The following is a 17,422-nucleotide window of genomic DNA, read 5'->3' as shown; positions in this document are numbered from 1 at the left end:
ATAAGAAAAATATTAAAGAGACTCTCTAAAAAATGAGACTATCCATAAACGTTCAACTGTTTTGCAATTTAATGTCAATTCTCATGTTAATATTACAAAATATTGTGTCAAAAACACAAGATAACAATAAATTTATAGAAAACTCCGCTTTTAAAAGAGTGTTCTTAACATTTCTCAACATATACGCCAACTTAACTCTTCTCCAACCAAACAAAAGAAAACGAAGGGCCACTCCATTGACGTTGTTAATTATTTTAATGGGACCATACAAAATTATGGCCAATAATCATTAGTTAAGGTCTAAATTAATTGGACCATACAAAATTATGGTCAACGATCATTAATTAAGGTCTAAATCAACGATGCAAATTACATGTACTTTTGAATATATTATGTTTAGGACCAAGTTCAGCTAACCTATTCGGATCCAAAGCCTAAAGGTATCCTCGTTTCCTTGCACTTTTGAGTCTGAAAATATTTGTTCTATAAATTTTAATACTTTAGAATGCTCTAAGAAAATACACAGATTATTTGAAGCTAACGAAAAATTTGTCAAAATTTTGAATACAGTAACGTTCTATAACTCATATCGCCGATCCTATTTAATGTGATAAAAAAATTTTGTTGTTGTATTAGAAAATAGAAATAAATAGTGGTGTGAACATGCATCACATTTTTTAACTTGTTTTATTATTATTGTTTTCAATCCAAAAATGTGTAGGAGAGATTGGCTACTTTCACCGCGAACGTCAGGACATACCTATAACTTCAAATCGAAATAACTTACTTGTAGCACATAATTACCAACTGTTAATTACTACTATTATGAATTTACGTAAAAATTTACATATTGCACACCAATGAGAACTGCTGACAGTACTTAAGTCCTTTTCTTTGTTAATAAAGTTGGAAGACAAGATTTTAATTGACCAGATGACTTGTCAAAAGTTTTCAACTACCACTTGTCCTTGATTAGAATTTCACACCGACTTGTCCGAAAAAATAATATTAAGTAAATTGTAAGAAAACCCAAAGGAACAAAACACTTGAATTTAGGTAAAAATCAACGATATATATTTATAAATCGCTCACTGACAAGAACGATTAATAAAGTTGGGACACAAGATTTTAATTGACCGGTTGACTTCCCAAACGTATTCATACTAATACGTGCCCTTGACCAGAATATCACTACATTTGTCCCCGAAATATAATATTAAGAAATTGTAAGAAAACCCAAAGAATATGGAAATGATCATTCAGACATTTGAAATTTAATTCAATAATTTTAAACAAAAATTCACCTTAAAAGTTAAGCGTATAGGCGCACACAAAGTGTGTGAGAAAATTTTTTATTTTTTTTTTTGAAATAGAATGAGAGAGAAAGAGAGTGATAGAAAATGTGAAAGTGGAAAGTTTTTATTTTTATTTATTTTTAATTAAAAATATGTTAAGATTACATGTAGACGATGTATTAAAAAAAATAAGAAAAATTTGGTTGTGTGAAATTACATCTTTATCCCATATATCTTATTCATATTCTATTTTAATTAGAAAATCAAACTGATAATTTTATAGAATTTAGATCGATAATAAATATTTTATTAATTAGTAGAGATAATAATCATAGCCGATGTATCAAATTTCAAAATCCGAATATGTGACTTTGGTGGACTTGGAAGGGATAGGAAGTTCCTTTCCAAAGAGCAGAACACCTGAAACAAAACAGAAAATGTGCAATTTCAAATTTAAAGAAAAGGACATGGTAGAAGAAATTTACAAGAAACTCCAACATTGGACCCCCGATTAACACGCAAATTATCGGCTCTTGAGTCAGCACATCATTCATACGTACCACGCGGTCGTCGCCAAACTCGGCGTCGCATTGTACGGTCGAGTGAAAGCAGCAGCTGAATCTGATTGCCCGCCGCCAACCACCAGTAACTTGCTGGGCCGCCGATTTTATGCGGTCATGGGGTGCTGCATCTGTTCCGGTTTCTGGGCCTGCTTGGATAAGCTGAAAGCCGGCCGACAGTCCGCCGCATCTGGAGCCGACGACGCCGAGGACGGAATCGAGTCCTTCGATCTCTTCTTCGACCTCCACGCGCTGCAAATCGCCACCAGCTTCTTCTCCGACCTCAACAAACTCGGACACGGAGGCTTTGGTCCCGTTTACAAGGTACGTACGGACTCGTAAATAGCTGGCTCGATCAGGGCCAATCTCGGAAGAATAAATAATCACACAATTGGCCCATTTAGTTCGCCGGAATTACTGTCTAATTGGGGGTCTTGTGATTGATCGCGGAAAAATTAGGTGCCGGTGGTTCAATGGATTTTTTGGAGTTTTGGGTGTTGTCGTGGCAGCATTAGAACCGTTGGTTTAGTTGACTACGTGGCACTAATCGGTGACTTGCCATTGAGCTCGCACTGTATCGGAAAGGATGATACATTTTCTTGTATTCATTAACTTTTGGAGGAACATTACCGTCTGTTCTTCGGATGGTAAATTTAGGGTATTCAATTAGGATTTTAAGTGATTCTCTAAAATTCTAAAATTTAAGGTGTATTTAATTAGAATTTTAAGATAGTTTATTAAAATCCTTAGAAATTCGGGTATATTCAATTAGGATTTTAAAGAAGTTTATAACATTTCAGGTGTATTCAATTAGAAATTGATTTTAAAGAATTTGAGAAAGTTGAAGAATTAGAAGGAATTAGAGAGATTTCGTAGTGTATTTTAAGGATTCATAAATCTCATCTCTTTCCATAAGATTTCAAGGGAATTGAATCAAAATTTTATATGGTATCTCTACAAATCAATTAGGGATGTGTATTCAATTGAGAATTTGATAGATTTTAATGGCTTTATAAATTCATGGATTTTTATGGAGTTTAATTGATTTGTAGAGATTATCAATTAAACTCCATAAAAATCCATAGATTTATTCTCAATTGAATACACCCCCTTAATCTATACTATGAACGAGGAATTCGAACTTTCGTGCAAAGGTGAATGAGAGTTGAGAAGGAAAGTTTTGAGCATTTTTCCTTTTTTGGTAGCTAAAGATGTTAGCTTTTTAATAAGACGGTACATGTTCTAAACTACTCTAGGATAATTTACATCGAGCTTTAGCTAACTGGTCTAACTCACACGCAGTTTAGATGTAATTGGAGATTTAATGTAGACGCGAGCGTACTAACATTGGCTAGATCCTAGAGTGGATGTGCTCCCCTATGTGCATAGTTCGAATCACCTCCTGTATTTTATATTAGATTAAAGTAGAATATCGTCCCCAAAAAAATTGTGATCTTTAACATACCACTTATTTGTATTTTCTTCGGTTTATTGAATGTTTACCCGACTTGTGTGCACCATGCAGGGTTTGATGCCAAATGGTCAAGAAATAGCTGTAAAGAAGCTGTCTGTAGATTCAAGGCAGGGAGCTAGAGAATTCACCAACGAGGTGAAACTGTTACTGAGAGTTCAGCACAAGAATTTGGTCATGTTATTGGGGTGTTGTGTAGAAGGGCCTGAGAAGATGCTGGTTTACGAGTATCTCCCAAACAAAAGCCTCGATTACATTCTTTTCGGTATGTTCGTCTTTACCGTTTCTGAGTTTTCATATGTTCATTGTTCAGCATCAGATTGAATTGAAAGGTTCATTTGGTTAATTATTTGAAAATTTCAGATAAACAGAAATCTGGAAGCTTGGATTGGACGACAAGGTTTCGGGTGATTATGGGAGTGGCAAGAGCTCTTCTTTACCTTCATGAAGAGGCCCCGGAAAGGATCATTCATAGGGACATCAAAGCTAGTAATATATTACTAGATGAGAAGCTGAATCCGAAAATCTCGGATTTTGGCTTGGCAAGACTCTTTCCTGGGGAGGACACTCATCTCAATACATTTCGGATTTCTGGTACTCAGTGAGTAGTCTCTTTTCATCACTTCTTTCTGCGTTTGTGCTGTACAAATTTTTTACCATTTCATCCTATTCGTCGAGGAGCAATGAAAACGAAATTGAGTGAATTCTTTTGTTAAATACAGTGGTTATATGGCCCCTGAATATGCAATGCATGGATATTTATCGGTGAAGACAGATGTTTTCAGTTACGGAGTCTTGGTGTTAGAGATTGTGAGCGGGAGAAAGAATCATGATGGGCAGCTCGAAAGAGAAAAAGCCGATCTCTTGAGCTATGTAAGTTACTTCTGTGGAATTTTTTTATGCAAATTAAGAAAAGAATAACTTAAAATATGATCCCCGATATTGTGACTAACGAGAACTGGTACCTTTATAATCCTAATTAATTAGGCGTTCCAGTTAAATTACCATCCGCAATGTTCATCAGCATATAAGCAGTGCTATTGTGGCTTCCATTGAAATGAGTAGATGAATATGTTCTCAGTCAATTCATTTATTCCTCACAATGTTCCCTTGCTCTCTTCTGCAGACATGGATGCTGCATCAAAGAGGGAAGGTATTGGACTTAGTTGACCCAACCCTAGCCAAGTACAATCCCGACGAGGCAGCAATGTGCATTCAGCTAGGACTCTTATGCTGTCAAGCAAGCGTTGCAGAAAGGCCGGACATGAACTCCATCCATCTCATGTTTTCGAGCGATTCATTTACCTTGCCGAGGCCAGGTAAACCTGGACTTCAGGGCCGTGGAGGACGTTGGACGACCACTTCTACTTCCGCTTTCACCAACAATACTAATGCCAGTAGCGGATACACAGGCGCCACCAAGGCCTCCGGCGGGAGCAGTTTTATTGAGGAATATTCTAGAAATTCGATGTCTCATTCTTCCATGGACGAAGGTAGATGATTAGTCATAACCTCCATTTGTAATTCAATTGTGTTGTGAGCTTTATGTGATGTAAAGTAATTAATGTAATCATGAATCTCAATCTAACATGATATAATTTGTTTTATTCTTTGATAATCCAATTGTCAAAATTTTACTATTTTAAGGTGAAACCTCCCGTTTAAGGCTGTTTTACACCGACCACGTAAGAGAAAGAAAAAACCTCAAACCTTATACAAATCAAACAAACAGAAATCATGAGTTACAGAGAACAACATTTTCAACTAACAAATCCCAGAAGCCCTGCGCTCCCCCGGTTCATCGCCAGGGGGACCCTGAAGGCCGTCTTTGTTCAGAATCCGAAGCACAGAGGGCGGGGCTTGAAGAATTTAGCCTTCACAGCTCACCCTCTTTCCGGCTTGTAGACCATTCTGCCATGCTGTTAGCTTCGCGCCAAATTAACCTCGAATTCAACTGCTGAAATCCAACTTGCAGGTACCACATTGTGTCACATTTATATATTTCTTGTATGGTTATATGAAGACGATTTTTATCTGCAATTCAAATATTTCTTGTATTTCCTGTGTAATTTTCTTGTATATTCATTATTCATATCGCTATATGGGGTACCGCCAATGCCAAATGAAGAGAGAAGAAATGGACTTGAATTTGTTGAAATGGAAGCCAAATTGGCAACTCAGAAAATGCTGCAACCACGACCAAGTGATCTTCCTCATCTCTGTTGCTGTTTGCACTGTCGTTATCCTTGTGGTAACCTCTCTCTCTCTCTTGAACACCAATCTTTCGCTCATTGCAAATTTGATTAAATATCTAATTTTTAAACATGTAAAGGATCCTCTAATGTTTTTTGTTTCAATCTGTTTCGTCAATTCTTGTAGCTGTGGAGGACGGTACTGATGACACCATTTAAGCTTATAACCGTGTTTCTTCACGAGGTGAGCCATGCAATCGCTTGTCTGCTTACTTGTGGTAAGGTAAGAAATTCTCTCACCCTTCTATCTAAATTTTTTCATAATGGTCGCGTTTAGTTTGAGACGAGAAATGATAAGATTAATTTGCAGGTGGAAGGGATTAAAGTTAACGCAGATGAAGGTGGAGTCACACAAACCCGCGGTGGCATATCCTGGCTAATTTTGCCTGCCGGATGTAATCCTTTTCCTATCCTTGACCTTATTTGTTTTTCAGTTAGTTTGCACATTGCATCTGATTTAGTTGTTACCCTTATCATCTTTCGATTTTGTGTCACGCCAGATCTTGGTTCATCGTTCTGGGGGATGGTATTGATTCTTGCATCTACAAAACATCTCACTACACAAATCGCTGCTGGCTGTTTCGTTGTTGCTCTAATTATTGTGTTCTTTTTAGCTAAAAATGTAAGTCTTCGCAAATCCATCAATTTCTATATTTATAAGGAAGTAAAACTTTTGAACTGAAATCCTTATCCTGTTGTTTTTGTACTACTTGATATTGTACAAGTGGACACTTCGAGGACTTTGTATAGGTATGCATTTCGTATTCCACTCGAAACACCTTCCTGTTACTAATAGCACAGGATGCAACTTGACGTTTGTGATTTCGTTTATGTTTTACATTTTGAACGACCAGGATTCATTGTTTTATTTGCTGGAATTTGGTATCTGCAAGAAGCAACGCCGGTTCATATGCTTAGGGAAGTGATTCTGTTCACCGGTAATTGCAACTTGGCGATTTTCGTTCAGCTATTGTTTAAGAAAGTAGCATATACTTGAGGTTTCCCAATGCTTGCTCGTTTTTGTCTAATTGCAGGTGTAATGAACAGCTTGTTTTCGGTTTATGGTAAGAAGCAACATCATTTTATCCACATTTTAACTGCTTGTAGTGTACTCATAGATGCCTCGTAACATATACATTTATCGGTCAATGCAGATATCTACGATGATCTTATATCGCGTAGAATCAATACGAGTGATGCTGAAAGATTTGCAGATGAGTGTCCCTGCTGTACTGGATGTGGATGGGGTGTCATTTGGTGAGCCCTTATGTTTTCTCCTCCCCTCCTTTCTTTTTATCCATTTTCTGTTGTTTTCTAACTACAAAGAGCTTTACGCGCAGGGCATTCATATCTTTCACATTTCTCTGCGGATCCGTGTACCTAGCTCTTGTGATTTTATCTCCGCGTGTGTGACTGTCTCGGAAACAGATAAACACAGTACACTGCGGAAGATGTTACAACGTTGGATTGGGGGGTTTCATATATTTTCTCACTCTGTCATACATTTTGTTACGAAGAACACATTGCAGTTTGGCACGATATGAACTCCGTTCATCGCATGCTTTTGAGCGATTCATTTACTTTAGCCGGAAGAGGGAAACCCGGATTAGAAGACCGCGGAGGAGGACGCTGGACAACTAGTAGCTAGTATTCAGTGCTGCTCCTTAGGCTTCTGGGGAAGTAGATTTGTTGAGGATAAATCTAGGAATTCGTTGTCTCATATTCTTCCAATGATGAAGGTACATTACCTTCATTTTATGTCACATAAAAGCACTTTTTGTAATTGTAAATCTTATGCTAATATAATATAACATGTTTTATTCCTTCTACCACGAGAGAGGATCCTCGCCGGATCCTCTTTGTGAGGATCTCGATATCCTTCAATCACATTCGTTCATCGTACATGATTTCTCACCGTATGATATATGATGAACGGATGTAATTCCACTCCTTTCATTTGAAGTTCCAAGTTCGATTCTCACTCCTGTCACTTGAGTTTCCAAGTTCGATTCTCCCTCTTTCCAAGTAGCACTTGTAAAAAATGAAAAATATGCTTCTGAAATGCGGGTTAGGCTAGTTGACTATAGTTGAAATTCGAAACGAAACAACTGACGTTAAACACCATGGATGAAATTTGAAACATCGAAACACTTGCTGATTATAAATCCTTCGATTAAGAAAACAGAAAAAAAAATCCGACATTAAACCATATCAAATCAACAAAAATACGCGCTAATAATGTAGAGAACAAAATCCTTCGAAGGCTATCCTAAAACCATATGTCCTCGACATCAAAATTTTAAATCGTCTGCCTGCTCAACTGCAGTTCTTCAGGTAAACCAGATATTTCTATGCTTCGGTGATTGGGTACTCGAACACAACATCCTTTCCTGAAAGCTTCCGGTAAACAGCAGAGAAGCTCTCCAGCTTGTACTCGGTGTTGTTTCGTTCCTTGGGGTCCAAGAACACCTGCACGACATCATGAGGATAAAAGAGAAGTAAATTATCCAGTTTTTATAAGACAGAAATTGTAGAAATCATACGAAGAAATATATGCAAGTTTGTTAGAAATCTGTTCTTTCCTGCTGAACATACTATTTCATCAAAGTTTTGAATGTTTACCTTCATTATCTTGGATCCATCCAGACGGTATCTGATGCGCTTTCCAATAATCTCAGCAGGCAACACAACATCTTCCAACATTGCTTCATGCACAGCAGTTAGTGTACGAGTGCGGGGACGTTGAGCAGCTGACCCTTTCTTAGGAGGCCTCACAATCCTACGTGTGGCAATCAGGATCACATCCTACAACATGACAAACAAGAAGGCCAGCATAAACTTCACCGAACACAAAAGAAACATTGCAGATAAATGCACAGAAGAGGGTGTCACTTTCTATCAACAAACAAATAAAGAACACAACGTATTAATCACCTTCCCGCTGAACTTCTTCTCAAGCTCCCTCACGAGGCGAACATGGATCTTGCGATAAGCCTTCCTAAGCCTATAGGGCACATGGATAACCACGGCCTTCTTGCTTCCAGACACATCAACTTGACTGCAGCAGAAAGAATGTAACTCAACCAACGGAAAACTGTTTATAAGACATACGAATTCAATAAACAACGCTTACATTGCTGAGTTGATATAGAGATCCTTCAGGTCACTCTTCAGCTCCTGATTTGTGTTTTCCAAATCAAATACTGCCTGCAGAGATAAGTCATGATCAAAACCCGAAACTTCAACAACAAAGTAACTAAAAAGCACAGTAAACAGCAATATAGCTTACTTGAGCAACCGACTCTTCGAATTCAGTCGGCTCAGCATTGTTATCCTTGGAAATCTTCTTCCTTGAAGTATACATCTTGGCTAAATCTGACTATATAACATAGGCATTAACCACAATCAAAATTTTCAGCATGCAGAGACATGAAAAAAGGGGTAAGTTTCGGATTTTCGGCAAATCAGACAAATGATAAACAAACAGATAATAAAGGGTGGGATCATATTCTGGAACAAAACTCAAAACCCACATTACAAAATACAAATCTTTCTGCATTCAAACAAAATCATAATCCTAATGAATAGAAGAAAAAAATGGAGAAAACAAGCAAATGGGTCGCTAAATTTTGCAAAAATTGATGCTTGGATAATAAATAAACATCTTCAAACCCTTTCAAATTCATGTGAAATATAAACCATATAAGAAATCTAAGATGCATAGACTCGCTACAGCTAAAAGTCTCAAACTTTCTCACAAAAAGCAATCAGTCGAGCAGTGAATCGAAGGTACGAAAACGAATTGAGAAGGCTGAAACGGGTATTTGGGGATTTAGGGTTTTGGGGTTTACCTCGAGGAGAATCGAGAGCCGGAGCGACTTCTGCTTTTGAGTGGCAGAAAACCCAAGAGCTCTGGCTTCGGCGGGTATGGAGAAACCCTAAGGATGGCTAATAAAAAGGCTTTAAGGAGATAGAACGGACGGTTAGATGATGAATCTTTTAAATGAACGGTTATGATAGCCCTGGGAGTATCAAGTAGTAAAAGATTGGGCTTAATGCCCAAAAACCAAATTTGCAAGCTTAACCCAACGGGCTTTTAGAAAAGGCCCTTGGAACTGTCATTTTGTTTTGTGAAGAAATTTTTTATTATGACGGGAACACGAGTGGTACATCACGTGTTTTTATATATGTGGTGAGAAATTTTATTTTTTAATTTATTATATTTTTAACACACATATCCCATCATTTGTATAGTGACACATGATGTGCTACTTCGTGTGCCGGTCACACTGAAAAATCTCTCTATTTTGAGACCCTAAACTTTAAATGTTTCCAATTTTCCCCCAACAGTTGATGTCTGCACAATTTTCGTTCATTATGTTCGTATATGATCAAGTTTTAGGGGAATATACGTAAACAAAATGCTAAATTCACGAGAAAGATTATTAGGGGATGAAGAACAAATATCCGAGTTTGTTGAATACGAAAGGGACAGAATGAAGACAAAATGACGTAGCGGAAATTTACAAATTTAACATTTGAGTTCCGTTAGGAGGCCATGATACTTTTTCGAAAAGAGCATGATGTTCTAATTTCAACTCACTACTTTGCCATGATGTATGATGAATTTTAGTCATCCAAGTTCGTTTAGACTTCCAAAACCGCATTTTAAAGTTTGTAATAAGAATCGGACTTTTCGTTTTTCCATCCGATTAATGTTTTGTTTTTTTCCTAAGACCTCCTAAGAACTTCCCAAGGTTTGATTAAGTCTATTTAAGCCTTATGGCTACCAATGTAATTCATCAATCCTTTCGGATTTTCTCTCAAACTCTGGTGGACTCCAGAAAACTTTATTCTTAGGGGGCATACGTTTGCAACCCTCTACGCTCATGCTGCGTCATTTGCTACTTCATCTTCATCAAATTCAAAGGGGGCTCGTTTGGAAGTACTTTTAAAATAAATAAAAGTGCTTTTGGTAAAATTGATTTTGAGTACCAAAAACATTTTAAGTGTTTTTTGGAAGAAGTACCAGATATGTGTTTCTTATAAGAGAAGCACTTAAAGTGTTTTTTTTAAGAATCCACTTGAATTTTTGCTAAGGATTTGTTTAAAAAATATTTTAACTAAAAGCGTTTTCAATCATTTTAAAAGTACATCTAAACGATTTTTATTTTTGTGGTACAGACTTATATTATACAAAATGCGCAAAATAGCAATGCACAATTTGATGAAAAAAATTATGAAACTAATGGCCGGAGGATTTTTTTATTTTTTTTTTAATTTTTGGAGAACCTTGGTGGTACAAGAGAAATTTATTGATATGAAAAAAAAAAAAAGGTTACACCTAGTCAGGAGGGGACATAAACTTTACTCCTCGTAAAGCAAGAAAAGAAGGGAGGGGCATACACATTACCCCTCTTGAAAAAGAAAATACAAGAAAAAGAGGGGTGGACATAGGACCAAACCTCTCTAAAATAAAACCTAAAATGTAAAAACCTAGAAAATAAACTGCAAAACAAAAAAGGAAAATAAAAAAAATAAAAAAGTTTTACCAAATCAAATCAAAAGGTTATGGATAATCTTAAACAAATTAAAAGGTTTACATGACGAAATAAAACAAAGTCTACAATTCAAGAGACATTGCTAATGCTAAGATTTTCCCTGTTACCAACCCTAGGGAATTATTAATTTATTGTTCAAATTTGTGATGAGGAGATTCTGACTTGTCAACTAAAATTAAATTCAGACCAACTTTCCAGTCTGGTAATCATGAAAATTGCCTATTAGTCTTTTTCAATTTGTTGAAAGAAAAAAAAATCTACTAATAAACCAAATATACAATCGATACTTTAATCAATAAGAAGACTTGACATTGGTAGCTGTAGCCAACTATATTCCATGTACAACATCAAGGTTGAACTTAAAACAAAATTGACAACCCATAATGAAAATTTGACATAGTTTTGTATCAACCATAATCAATGGTGAGAAAACAAGACTTAATGTATTAGCATGTCTGCTTAAGGATGAAAATTTACATCAGTAGATTTTTCGATCTATGATCCATCCGAGTGAGGGGTTAGGCAGGTCGACTGTTTTAAAAATCCCCGCCTAGCGCCGCCTAGGCCTCACCTAGGCGCTAGGCGGTTGGCTACCGCCCCGATTAATACCTAGGCGTTTGAAAATTTAGAAAGAGCGCCTAGACCTGCTGATGTGCCCGCCTAGCCCACCCATACACACTTAGACACCTGCCCAGGTTGCGACTCATTTAGACAGAAAATAGATAACTCTCATTTTGCATTAATTTTTTTTTAATAAATTGTAATAAACTTGTTGAATACTAAAATGAACACAAATTATATGCTTGTTACCCATGTTTTCATTATGTTTCAATACTTCATAATATATGGCATTCTATTATGTAATTTATGATGTAATTTTATATATTTTAAATATAAACAGACACTTATTTACACGAAATATAATAGATTTACTTAAATCCGCCTAAGCCTTGCCTAGCCGCCTAGGCACTAGGCCTAACGTCTTTTAGAACCTAATGGGCCCTCTTTCAACTATGGATCCTATTTCAAGTGGGACTGTTAGAGAAATTTTGAATTCTATGAGATTGTGTATTGTTAATTTGAACTATTGTCATTTTGTCATCTCAGGTTAAGGGAGTTCTTTTCTTTTTAAGATAGATAGCAAGTCTTTTCTATTGCATTCATTTTGTTAGTGCTTCAAGTTGGTGGAGTCTCTTTGGTCCACTTGACCTGCAAGAGTCTTAAATCAAAGCATTGCCGCAAGAAAATCTTGTTTCCTTAAATTGACTAACTTAGTCATGATTTCTCCACCATCCCACTAACTGGTTAATGAAGAAAATTGAAGCTCAAAAATTTGAGGCACGGCTTCATTTCCATTTCTAGTACCATGTAGAATGAAGCTGAAAATTTGATATGAAAATGCACTCAAGGAGACAACATGGACTCAAAATCTTAGTGTTTGTCTGATAACTATATTATTTTAGCATTGACGCTTTTTTCATAAAAAAAGAAAGTTCAAATCAACAACTTGCACAATTTTGTGTGTTGGGTAGAAAATTTACAAATGCTTAACACTGGATGGAATGATCTACATACTAATTTGTATCAAAAAGTCATAAGTTGCTAAAGGGTTGTCTCAAAAATAAGACCCTCAACCTCTTTCTCTCTCCCCCTCTCTAACAAATAAGTCATAAGCTCCTACTTTGCTACATTTCGTCCGTGTTCCATATGCTACATAACAAATCACTGTCAAACCAGTTGGTTTCTGCCACGTAGCAATCGCTGGCACAATTTCCTGGAAAATTTGGTGCTGAGTCCGCTGACACAGTTTCCTGCAGATTGAAGGATTCCGTGTCATAGCCATTGTTGTCACCACAGTGGAAAGGAGGGCATTCCGGAAACTGCACAGTCTTCGACATGTCCATTGGCTCTGAAGGAAAAATGTATGGACCTGTGCAGTACTCTGCCTTTGTGTTCTGCTTTTCGACATCTAAATTGTACATTGTTGCACTCATATTAATTTCTTCCTGCACTAGAATTTGTGGTGGCGGCGATATTGTGGCTGTAAAATGTGGGAAGGTGTTCTGTTCGAGAGGCTGCGAAATGGTATGGTTTTGGTTTAACACAGCTGAAGAAGTCGATATTTCTCCTCCTATCTTCTGCTGCAACCTTGGCATCCAATAGCACCTTATCATGTTTTGAAACTCTACGCTGCTCGTGTCGATTCGGAGATGCCGGGCTTGTTTCTGCACCCGTGTTCTCCAGTAGTTCTTGATTTCATTGTCTGTTCTTCCCGGTAAATATTGCGCGATTTTCGACCACCTACGATCACAAAATGAATGAACTTGCAACCATAAGTATTTTACTACGGTTTGAGACCAATAAGCACCATACTATACTATGCCAAGTTTCAATAAACTCCGCACGAATTTACATCCTCGTAGTTTAGATTAGATTAGAATATCGCTCAAATTAAAAGTTGTAAGGAAATTGGGTTGTTAAGTGAGGTAGCTAGCACACCTGTTTCCCATTTTTGAGTGGAGGTCAAGAATCAAGAGCTGTTCTTCCGGACTAAGATTTCCTCGCTTAACGTCGGGTTTCAGATAATTCAACCATCTCAATCTGCAACTTTTGCCAGTTCTCCTTAATCCTGTATAATTAACCAACGAATTAAGAAAATATAATCAACCAAAGAAGAAGGACTCTAACTACGGTCATCAGCATGCAATCGTGTTACATATGGTTACCTGAACGTTTGGCTAGCAAGTTCCATCGGCCTTCGCCGTGACGAGCTATGTACTGAATAAGAAGAGAGTCTTCTTCAAGAGTCCATGGCCCTCTCCTAAGCTCGCCATCGTCTTCTCCAGAACTACTACTTAGGGTTTTAGTCTTAGTCGACATACCAGCTCTCAATCATAAAAAGAAGGGCAAGCTTTTGATGAGTTTAAACAAAGCCAGACTATAAATTTATATGCAAAATATAAACAAACACACAGATATATATGTGCGTGCGTGTGCGTGCGTGTGCGTGTAGTATACCCAAACCCTGTTTCTCCTGGTTGGGTGGGGGGGGCAAAGCCAGAAACTTTTCAAAGAAGACTTGTAGGGTTGCAAGTAAGTTCAAGATGCATGCATGTAGCTTCCACTGAGCTTCTATTAGTTCATCTCTAATCAAAAGAGTTAAACATAGTTCTGTCTAGGATTATACTCTTATAAAAAATTATTTTTAAAGAAACAATGTCAGGCCATATTCATATGTCATCTCTAACCAAAGAAGTTAAACATCTCGACAATTTATTAGTTTTAACTTTATATTTTAAATGTATTGATTAATTTAATTAAATAGTCGTTTGATGCTTTGAAGTGGATAGTCGTTGAATTTAAATCAATTATTGCAATTGAGAAACTAAGCCTGAGAAAAAGGGCTAAGAGGATGGTTACATTTGGTTAGTCTGATCAATCTTTGGCCCAATAATAATTTGATGGGCTCCATAAAATTATAGTTTAGTCATCGGTTGGATATGATTTTTTCATTTTTCAACTTTTGGACGTTGGCCTTGGTCTATGGTTTATATAGGAAAATTAAAAAAAAAGAATATTTCAAGCAACTGTGTATATAGTTTCTAAAGGGGGGTTTAACTTGTTTCCTGGTCTCTTTACCAATTTAAAGTAAAATGACATTAACCCTTGGAAGCAAACACTAAACTTAAAGTCTTGGTCAATCTAAACTATATGGTCAATGTGTTAATCATTTCAAAACCGTTAATTGATACTTAAACTATAACTTCACTAAATCAGATTAATAATATGATAATTAAAATAGTGTCTTCAATTCATTTTGAATTATTTGAGTTTTTAAACTAAATTTACCCTCTAAAAAAGTAATTCTGCAATATCTTTGAGATAAATAAACTGGTAGTGATTTCCATACATTTATTTTGTTTACCAATATGCTATTTGTTTATTTATAAATAATATGATTGAACAAATCAAATAATTACCAAAAAAAAGACAAAATACAAAAGCGTGCGAAAATTATTCTTCATGAGAAAATTAGACTTAGTTGTGAAGTAGGAATTTTCATCCTGATCGATCGTCTGATTGATCGATTTAGACATACTAACTTTCGTATAAGACCAAAAATTTGTGCATATTAAAGGCAAATAAAACAGAATGTTGCTATCTTATCTTACAGTCGCCAATTGATTAGTATATATAGCTGTTTAGGCATCGTAAAAGATAAACCAACACGTTTCTTTGGGTGGTAATTAAGATAAATATAACACCACTACGTCAATAAACAATATGTAAATTAAATTCAATGAATTACAAAACAAAAAACAAGAACATGAGGTATTGCTCTCTGCATGCAATGCTGCAGCAAAATAATAAGAAAATATTAATTTTTACGTACGCAATGCACGTATCGGATTTATAGTAAGTACTAACACATGTTTAATTAGTGAGCCTAAAATTTGTTTTGACTTCTTTTTAGAAGAGAAGTTTGTTTTGATTTAAATTATTGTTTTTTATCATTGATATAATGCCACGTAGTAGTTAGGACTACACTCAAGTGTTATTTTTCTTTATTTATAAATGAGAGATCTTAGATTCAATTATTTTCAAAAGCAAATTTAAACCACGTTATTATGACTAGCCCAGTGTGAAGCTCAGTCTAGTCTCTCACCCTCGTAGATAATATCGTTTGTTTTAAAAAAAATTGATATATTGTCCTACTTTTTTTTCGAAAAACTATCTTACAGATGAACTCTTTTATAAATTTCAGACCAACCCAAAATCTCAGAGATATCCTTATGTGGAAGCATCGTAAAAGATAAACCAACACGTTTCTTTGGATAACAATTAAGATAAATATAACACCACTACTTCCTTAACAATATGTAAATTAAATTCAATGAATTTCAAAACAAAAACAAGAACGTGAGGTATTGCTCTCTCCATGCAATGCTGTCAGCAAAAATAATAGAGAATTATTAATTTGTACGTACGCAATGCATGTATCGTATTTATTTAAGTATTAAATCAATTAAACACATATTTTATCTTTGAATTAAGAAAAATGCTAAGAAAAATCTTCAAACCGCTGTATTATGTGGTCTACAAAATATGATTCGATAGAGACTCATAAATTAAGCCGTCCACGTTTTCATGCACAGACATGTGAGGGATACCGCCAAGTCTTGATGATGATTTAGCTACTGTTGCAACATGTAGTTTTCTGCCAGAACATTTAGATAAAGATAAGATGAAATTATTACCCAAAAAAAAAAGATGAAATTGATTTACCTTAATTTCGTTCCTTTCATTCTCAAGCCGAATTGAGATTTGATGGGTCTATGACCGTGTGTCATGGGTTTCGCATGCGTTCACTATAAGCAAGCCATGAATCGAAATTATTTTAATTTGGAGCTCGTTTAGAAGTACTTTTAAAATGATCAAAATACTTTTATGAAATTATATTTAGAACAAATCTTTAATAAAAACTCAAGTGAATCATGAAAAAACACTTTAAGTGCATTCTGGAAGAAGAGAAAACACTTCAACTGCTTTTGGAATGCAAAAATATTTTCTCTAAAAACGTTTTCATTTATTTTAAAAGTACTCAAAACGAGCCCTTAATGATTTGTGACTAGAGCAGACTTTGGGGATAACAAAAGATGCAATCGCACATGACTCCAATTTGAAGGGGCCCTAAAAACTTTTGTCATCTAATATCTATATGTAATAATTAAAAAAATTATTAGCAATTTAAAATCTCATTATGCACTCGAAGTGTACATTTTTTTGTTGTTTCTAAATATAAAAATTTGGAGTGCAAAAAACAACACTTTAAAAAACTATTTTTTTTTTCTTTCAATTCTATTATATAATAATGCTATATATTTAAGGGAAACTTTAAAACCATAGTTTTTGAAGCTAATTTTTCTTGTTTGGTTGTTTAAGATTGAACTATTTATTATTATTTAATGAAGGTTATATTTGTAGCTCTTTTTACTTATTATTTAATGACATTTTCAAACTAACAATCAGTGAGTTCTATGTTTTGATTTAAATTATTGATTTTTAAGATCATTACCTTATCCTTTTTTTTTTTTTTTAAAACTATATTAAGGAGGGATATTTTTATAAATTTTATACAAGGTTTCTAAAATCTCAGACAACCCTGTGTGACCAATACAATGGGTCTTATCAAGACTATACTATACCTCAGGTGTAAGGCTTTAGTCCAAGTATCATCTATCTTCAAAGGACAACGATTGTCTGCCTCCCGTGCCCTTTTGTT

At 35.5% G+C, this 17,422-nt stretch overlaps 4 protein-coding genes across 6 annotated transcripts; 2 read left to right on the top strand and 2 right to left on the bottom strand.

Moving 5' to 3' along the window:
- Nucleotides 1-1,689: 1,689 nt before the first annotated feature.
- Nucleotides 1,690-4,966, top strand: LOC126599788 (cysteine-rich receptor-like protein kinase 44). The gene is made up of 5 exons (XM_050266232.1): nucleotides 1,690-2,179; nucleotides 3,381-3,591; nucleotides 3,690-3,927; nucleotides 4,049-4,199; nucleotides 4,453-4,966. The coding sequence occupies exons 1-5, from the start codon at nucleotides 1,973-1,975 to the stop codon at nucleotides 4,825-4,827; spliced, it is 1,182 nt and encodes a 393-aa protein (XP_050122189.1). The 5' UTR covers nucleotides 1,690-1,972; the 3' UTR covers nucleotides 4,828-4,966.
- Nucleotides 4,967-5,082: 116 nt separating this feature from the next.
- On the top strand, nucleotides 5,083-7,407 carry LOC126599789 (uncharacterized). Of its 2 annotated transcripts, XM_050266233.1 has the most exons (10): nucleotides 5,083-5,301; nucleotides 5,455-5,577; nucleotides 5,706-5,801; nucleotides 5,889-5,973; nucleotides 6,079-6,200; nucleotides 6,304-6,328; nucleotides 6,433-6,516; nucleotides 6,613-6,642; nucleotides 6,733-6,835; nucleotides 6,919-7,407. In XM_050266233.1, the coding sequence occupies exons 2-10, from the start codon at nucleotides 5,464-5,466 to the stop codon at nucleotides 6,989-6,991; spliced, it is 732 nt and encodes a 243-aa protein (XP_050122190.1). In that variant the 5' UTR covers nucleotides 5,083-5,301; nucleotides 5,455-5,463; the 3' UTR covers nucleotides 6,992-7,407. The 2 variants fall into 2 exon arrangements, with proteins under 2 accessions (XP_050122190.1, XP_050122191.1); XM_050266234.1 differs by lacking the exon at nucleotides 5,083-5,301 and having other exon boundaries at nucleotides 5,457-5,577; nucleotides 5,706-5,796.
- Nucleotides 7,408-7,706: 299 nt separating this feature from the next.
- Nucleotides 7,707-9,584, bottom strand: LOC126599790 (40S ribosomal protein S7). 2 transcript variants are annotated; one of them, XM_050266235.1, is made up of 6 exons: nucleotides 9,430-9,584; nucleotides 8,868-8,957; nucleotides 8,712-8,785; nucleotides 8,513-8,636; nucleotides 8,201-8,383; nucleotides 7,707-8,047 (listed from the first exon to the last, which is right to left on the bottom strand). In XM_050266235.1, exons 2-6 carry the CDS (start codon nucleotides 8,940-8,942, stop codon nucleotides 7,928-7,930), a joined length of 576 nt encoding a protein of 191 aa, XP_050122192.1. In that variant the 5' UTR covers nucleotides 8,943-8,957; nucleotides 9,430-9,584; the 3' UTR covers nucleotides 7,707-7,927. The 2 variants fall into 2 exon arrangements, with proteins under 2 accessions (XP_050122192.1, XP_050122194.1); XM_050266237.1 differs by having other exon boundaries at nucleotides 8,868-8,953; nucleotides 9,430-9,549.
- A 2,975-nt stretch (nucleotides 9,585-12,559) lies between these two features.
- On the bottom strand, nucleotides 12,560-14,095 carry LOC126600918 (transcription factor MYB62-like). The gene is made up of 3 exons (XM_050267622.1): nucleotides 13,866-14,095; nucleotides 13,639-13,768; nucleotides 12,560-13,440 (listed from the first exon to the last, which is right to left on the bottom strand). Exons 1-3 carry the CDS (start codon nucleotides 14,017-14,019, stop codon nucleotides 12,825-12,827), a joined length of 900 nt encoding a protein of 299 aa, XP_050123579.1. The 5' UTR covers nucleotides 14,020-14,095; the 3' UTR covers nucleotides 12,560-12,824.
- Nucleotides 14,096-17,422: the final 3,327 nt, after the last annotated feature.

The sequence above is a fragment of the Malus sylvestris genome, chromosome 14 (genome assembly GCF_916048215.2).
Source record: "Malus sylvestris chromosome 14, drMalSylv7.2, whole genome shotgun sequence".
In the NCBI taxonomy this organism is placed as follows: domain Eukaryota; kingdom Viridiplantae; phylum Streptophyta; class Magnoliopsida; order Rosales; family Rosaceae; genus Malus; species Malus sylvestris.
Note: the sequence above shows the minus strand (reverse complement) of the source record. Positions and strands in the feature narration are given on the sequence as shown.

Excerpts from the sequence above, each read along its gene's own strand:
- LOC126599788 (XM_050266232.1), top strand. The coding sequence starts at position 1,973 with ATGGGGTGCTGCATCTGTTCCGGTTTCTGGGCCTGCTTGGATAAGCTG. Across the intron at positions 3,592-3,689 it reads CCTCGATTACATTCTTTTCG|ATAAACAGAAATCTGGAAGC; the intron begins GTATGTTCGTCT and ends TGAAAATTTCAG. Across the intron at positions 3,928-4,048 it reads TTTCGGATTTCTGGTACTCA|TGGTTATATGGCCCCTGAAT; the intron begins GTGAGTAGTCTC and ends TGTTAAATACAG.
- LOC126599789 (XM_050266233.1), top strand. The coding sequence starts at position 5,464 with ATGGACTTGAATTTGTTGAAATGGAAGCCAAATTGGCAACTCAGAAAA. Across the intron at positions 5,974-6,078 it reads GCTAATTTTGCCTGCCGGAT|ATCTTGGTTCATCGTTCTGG; the intron begins GTAATCCTTTTC and ends GTGTCACGCCAG. Across the intron at positions 6,643-6,732 it reads CAGCTTGTTTTCGGTTTATG|ATATCTACGATGATCTTATA; the intron begins GTAAGAAGCAAC and ends CGGTCAATGCAG.
- LOC126599790 (XM_050266235.1), bottom strand. The coding sequence starts at position 8,942 with ATGTATACTTCAAGGAAGAAGATTTCCAAGGATAACAATGCTGAGCCG. Across the intron at positions 8,637-8,711 it reads CTCTATATCAACTCAGCAAT|TCAAGTTGATGTGTCTGGAA; the intron begins GTAAGCGTTGTT and ends TTTCTGCTGCAG. Across the intron at positions 8,048-8,200 it reads ATGGATCCAAGATAATGAAG|GTGTTCTTGGACCCCAAGGA; the intron begins GTAAACATTCAA and ends GATGTCGTGCAG.
- LOC126600918 (XM_050267622.1), bottom strand. The coding sequence starts at position 14,019 with ATGTCGACTAAGACTAAAACCCTAAGTAGTAGTTCTGGAGAAGACGAT. Across the intron at positions 13,769-13,865 it reads CTTGCTAGCCAAACGTTCAG|GATTAAGGAGAACTGGCAAA; the intron begins GTAACCATATGT and ends TTAATTATACAG. Across the intron at positions 13,441-13,638 it reads CACTCAAAAATGGGAAACAG|GTGGTCGAAAATCGCGCAAT; the intron begins GTGTGCTAGCTA and ends TTGTGATCGTAG.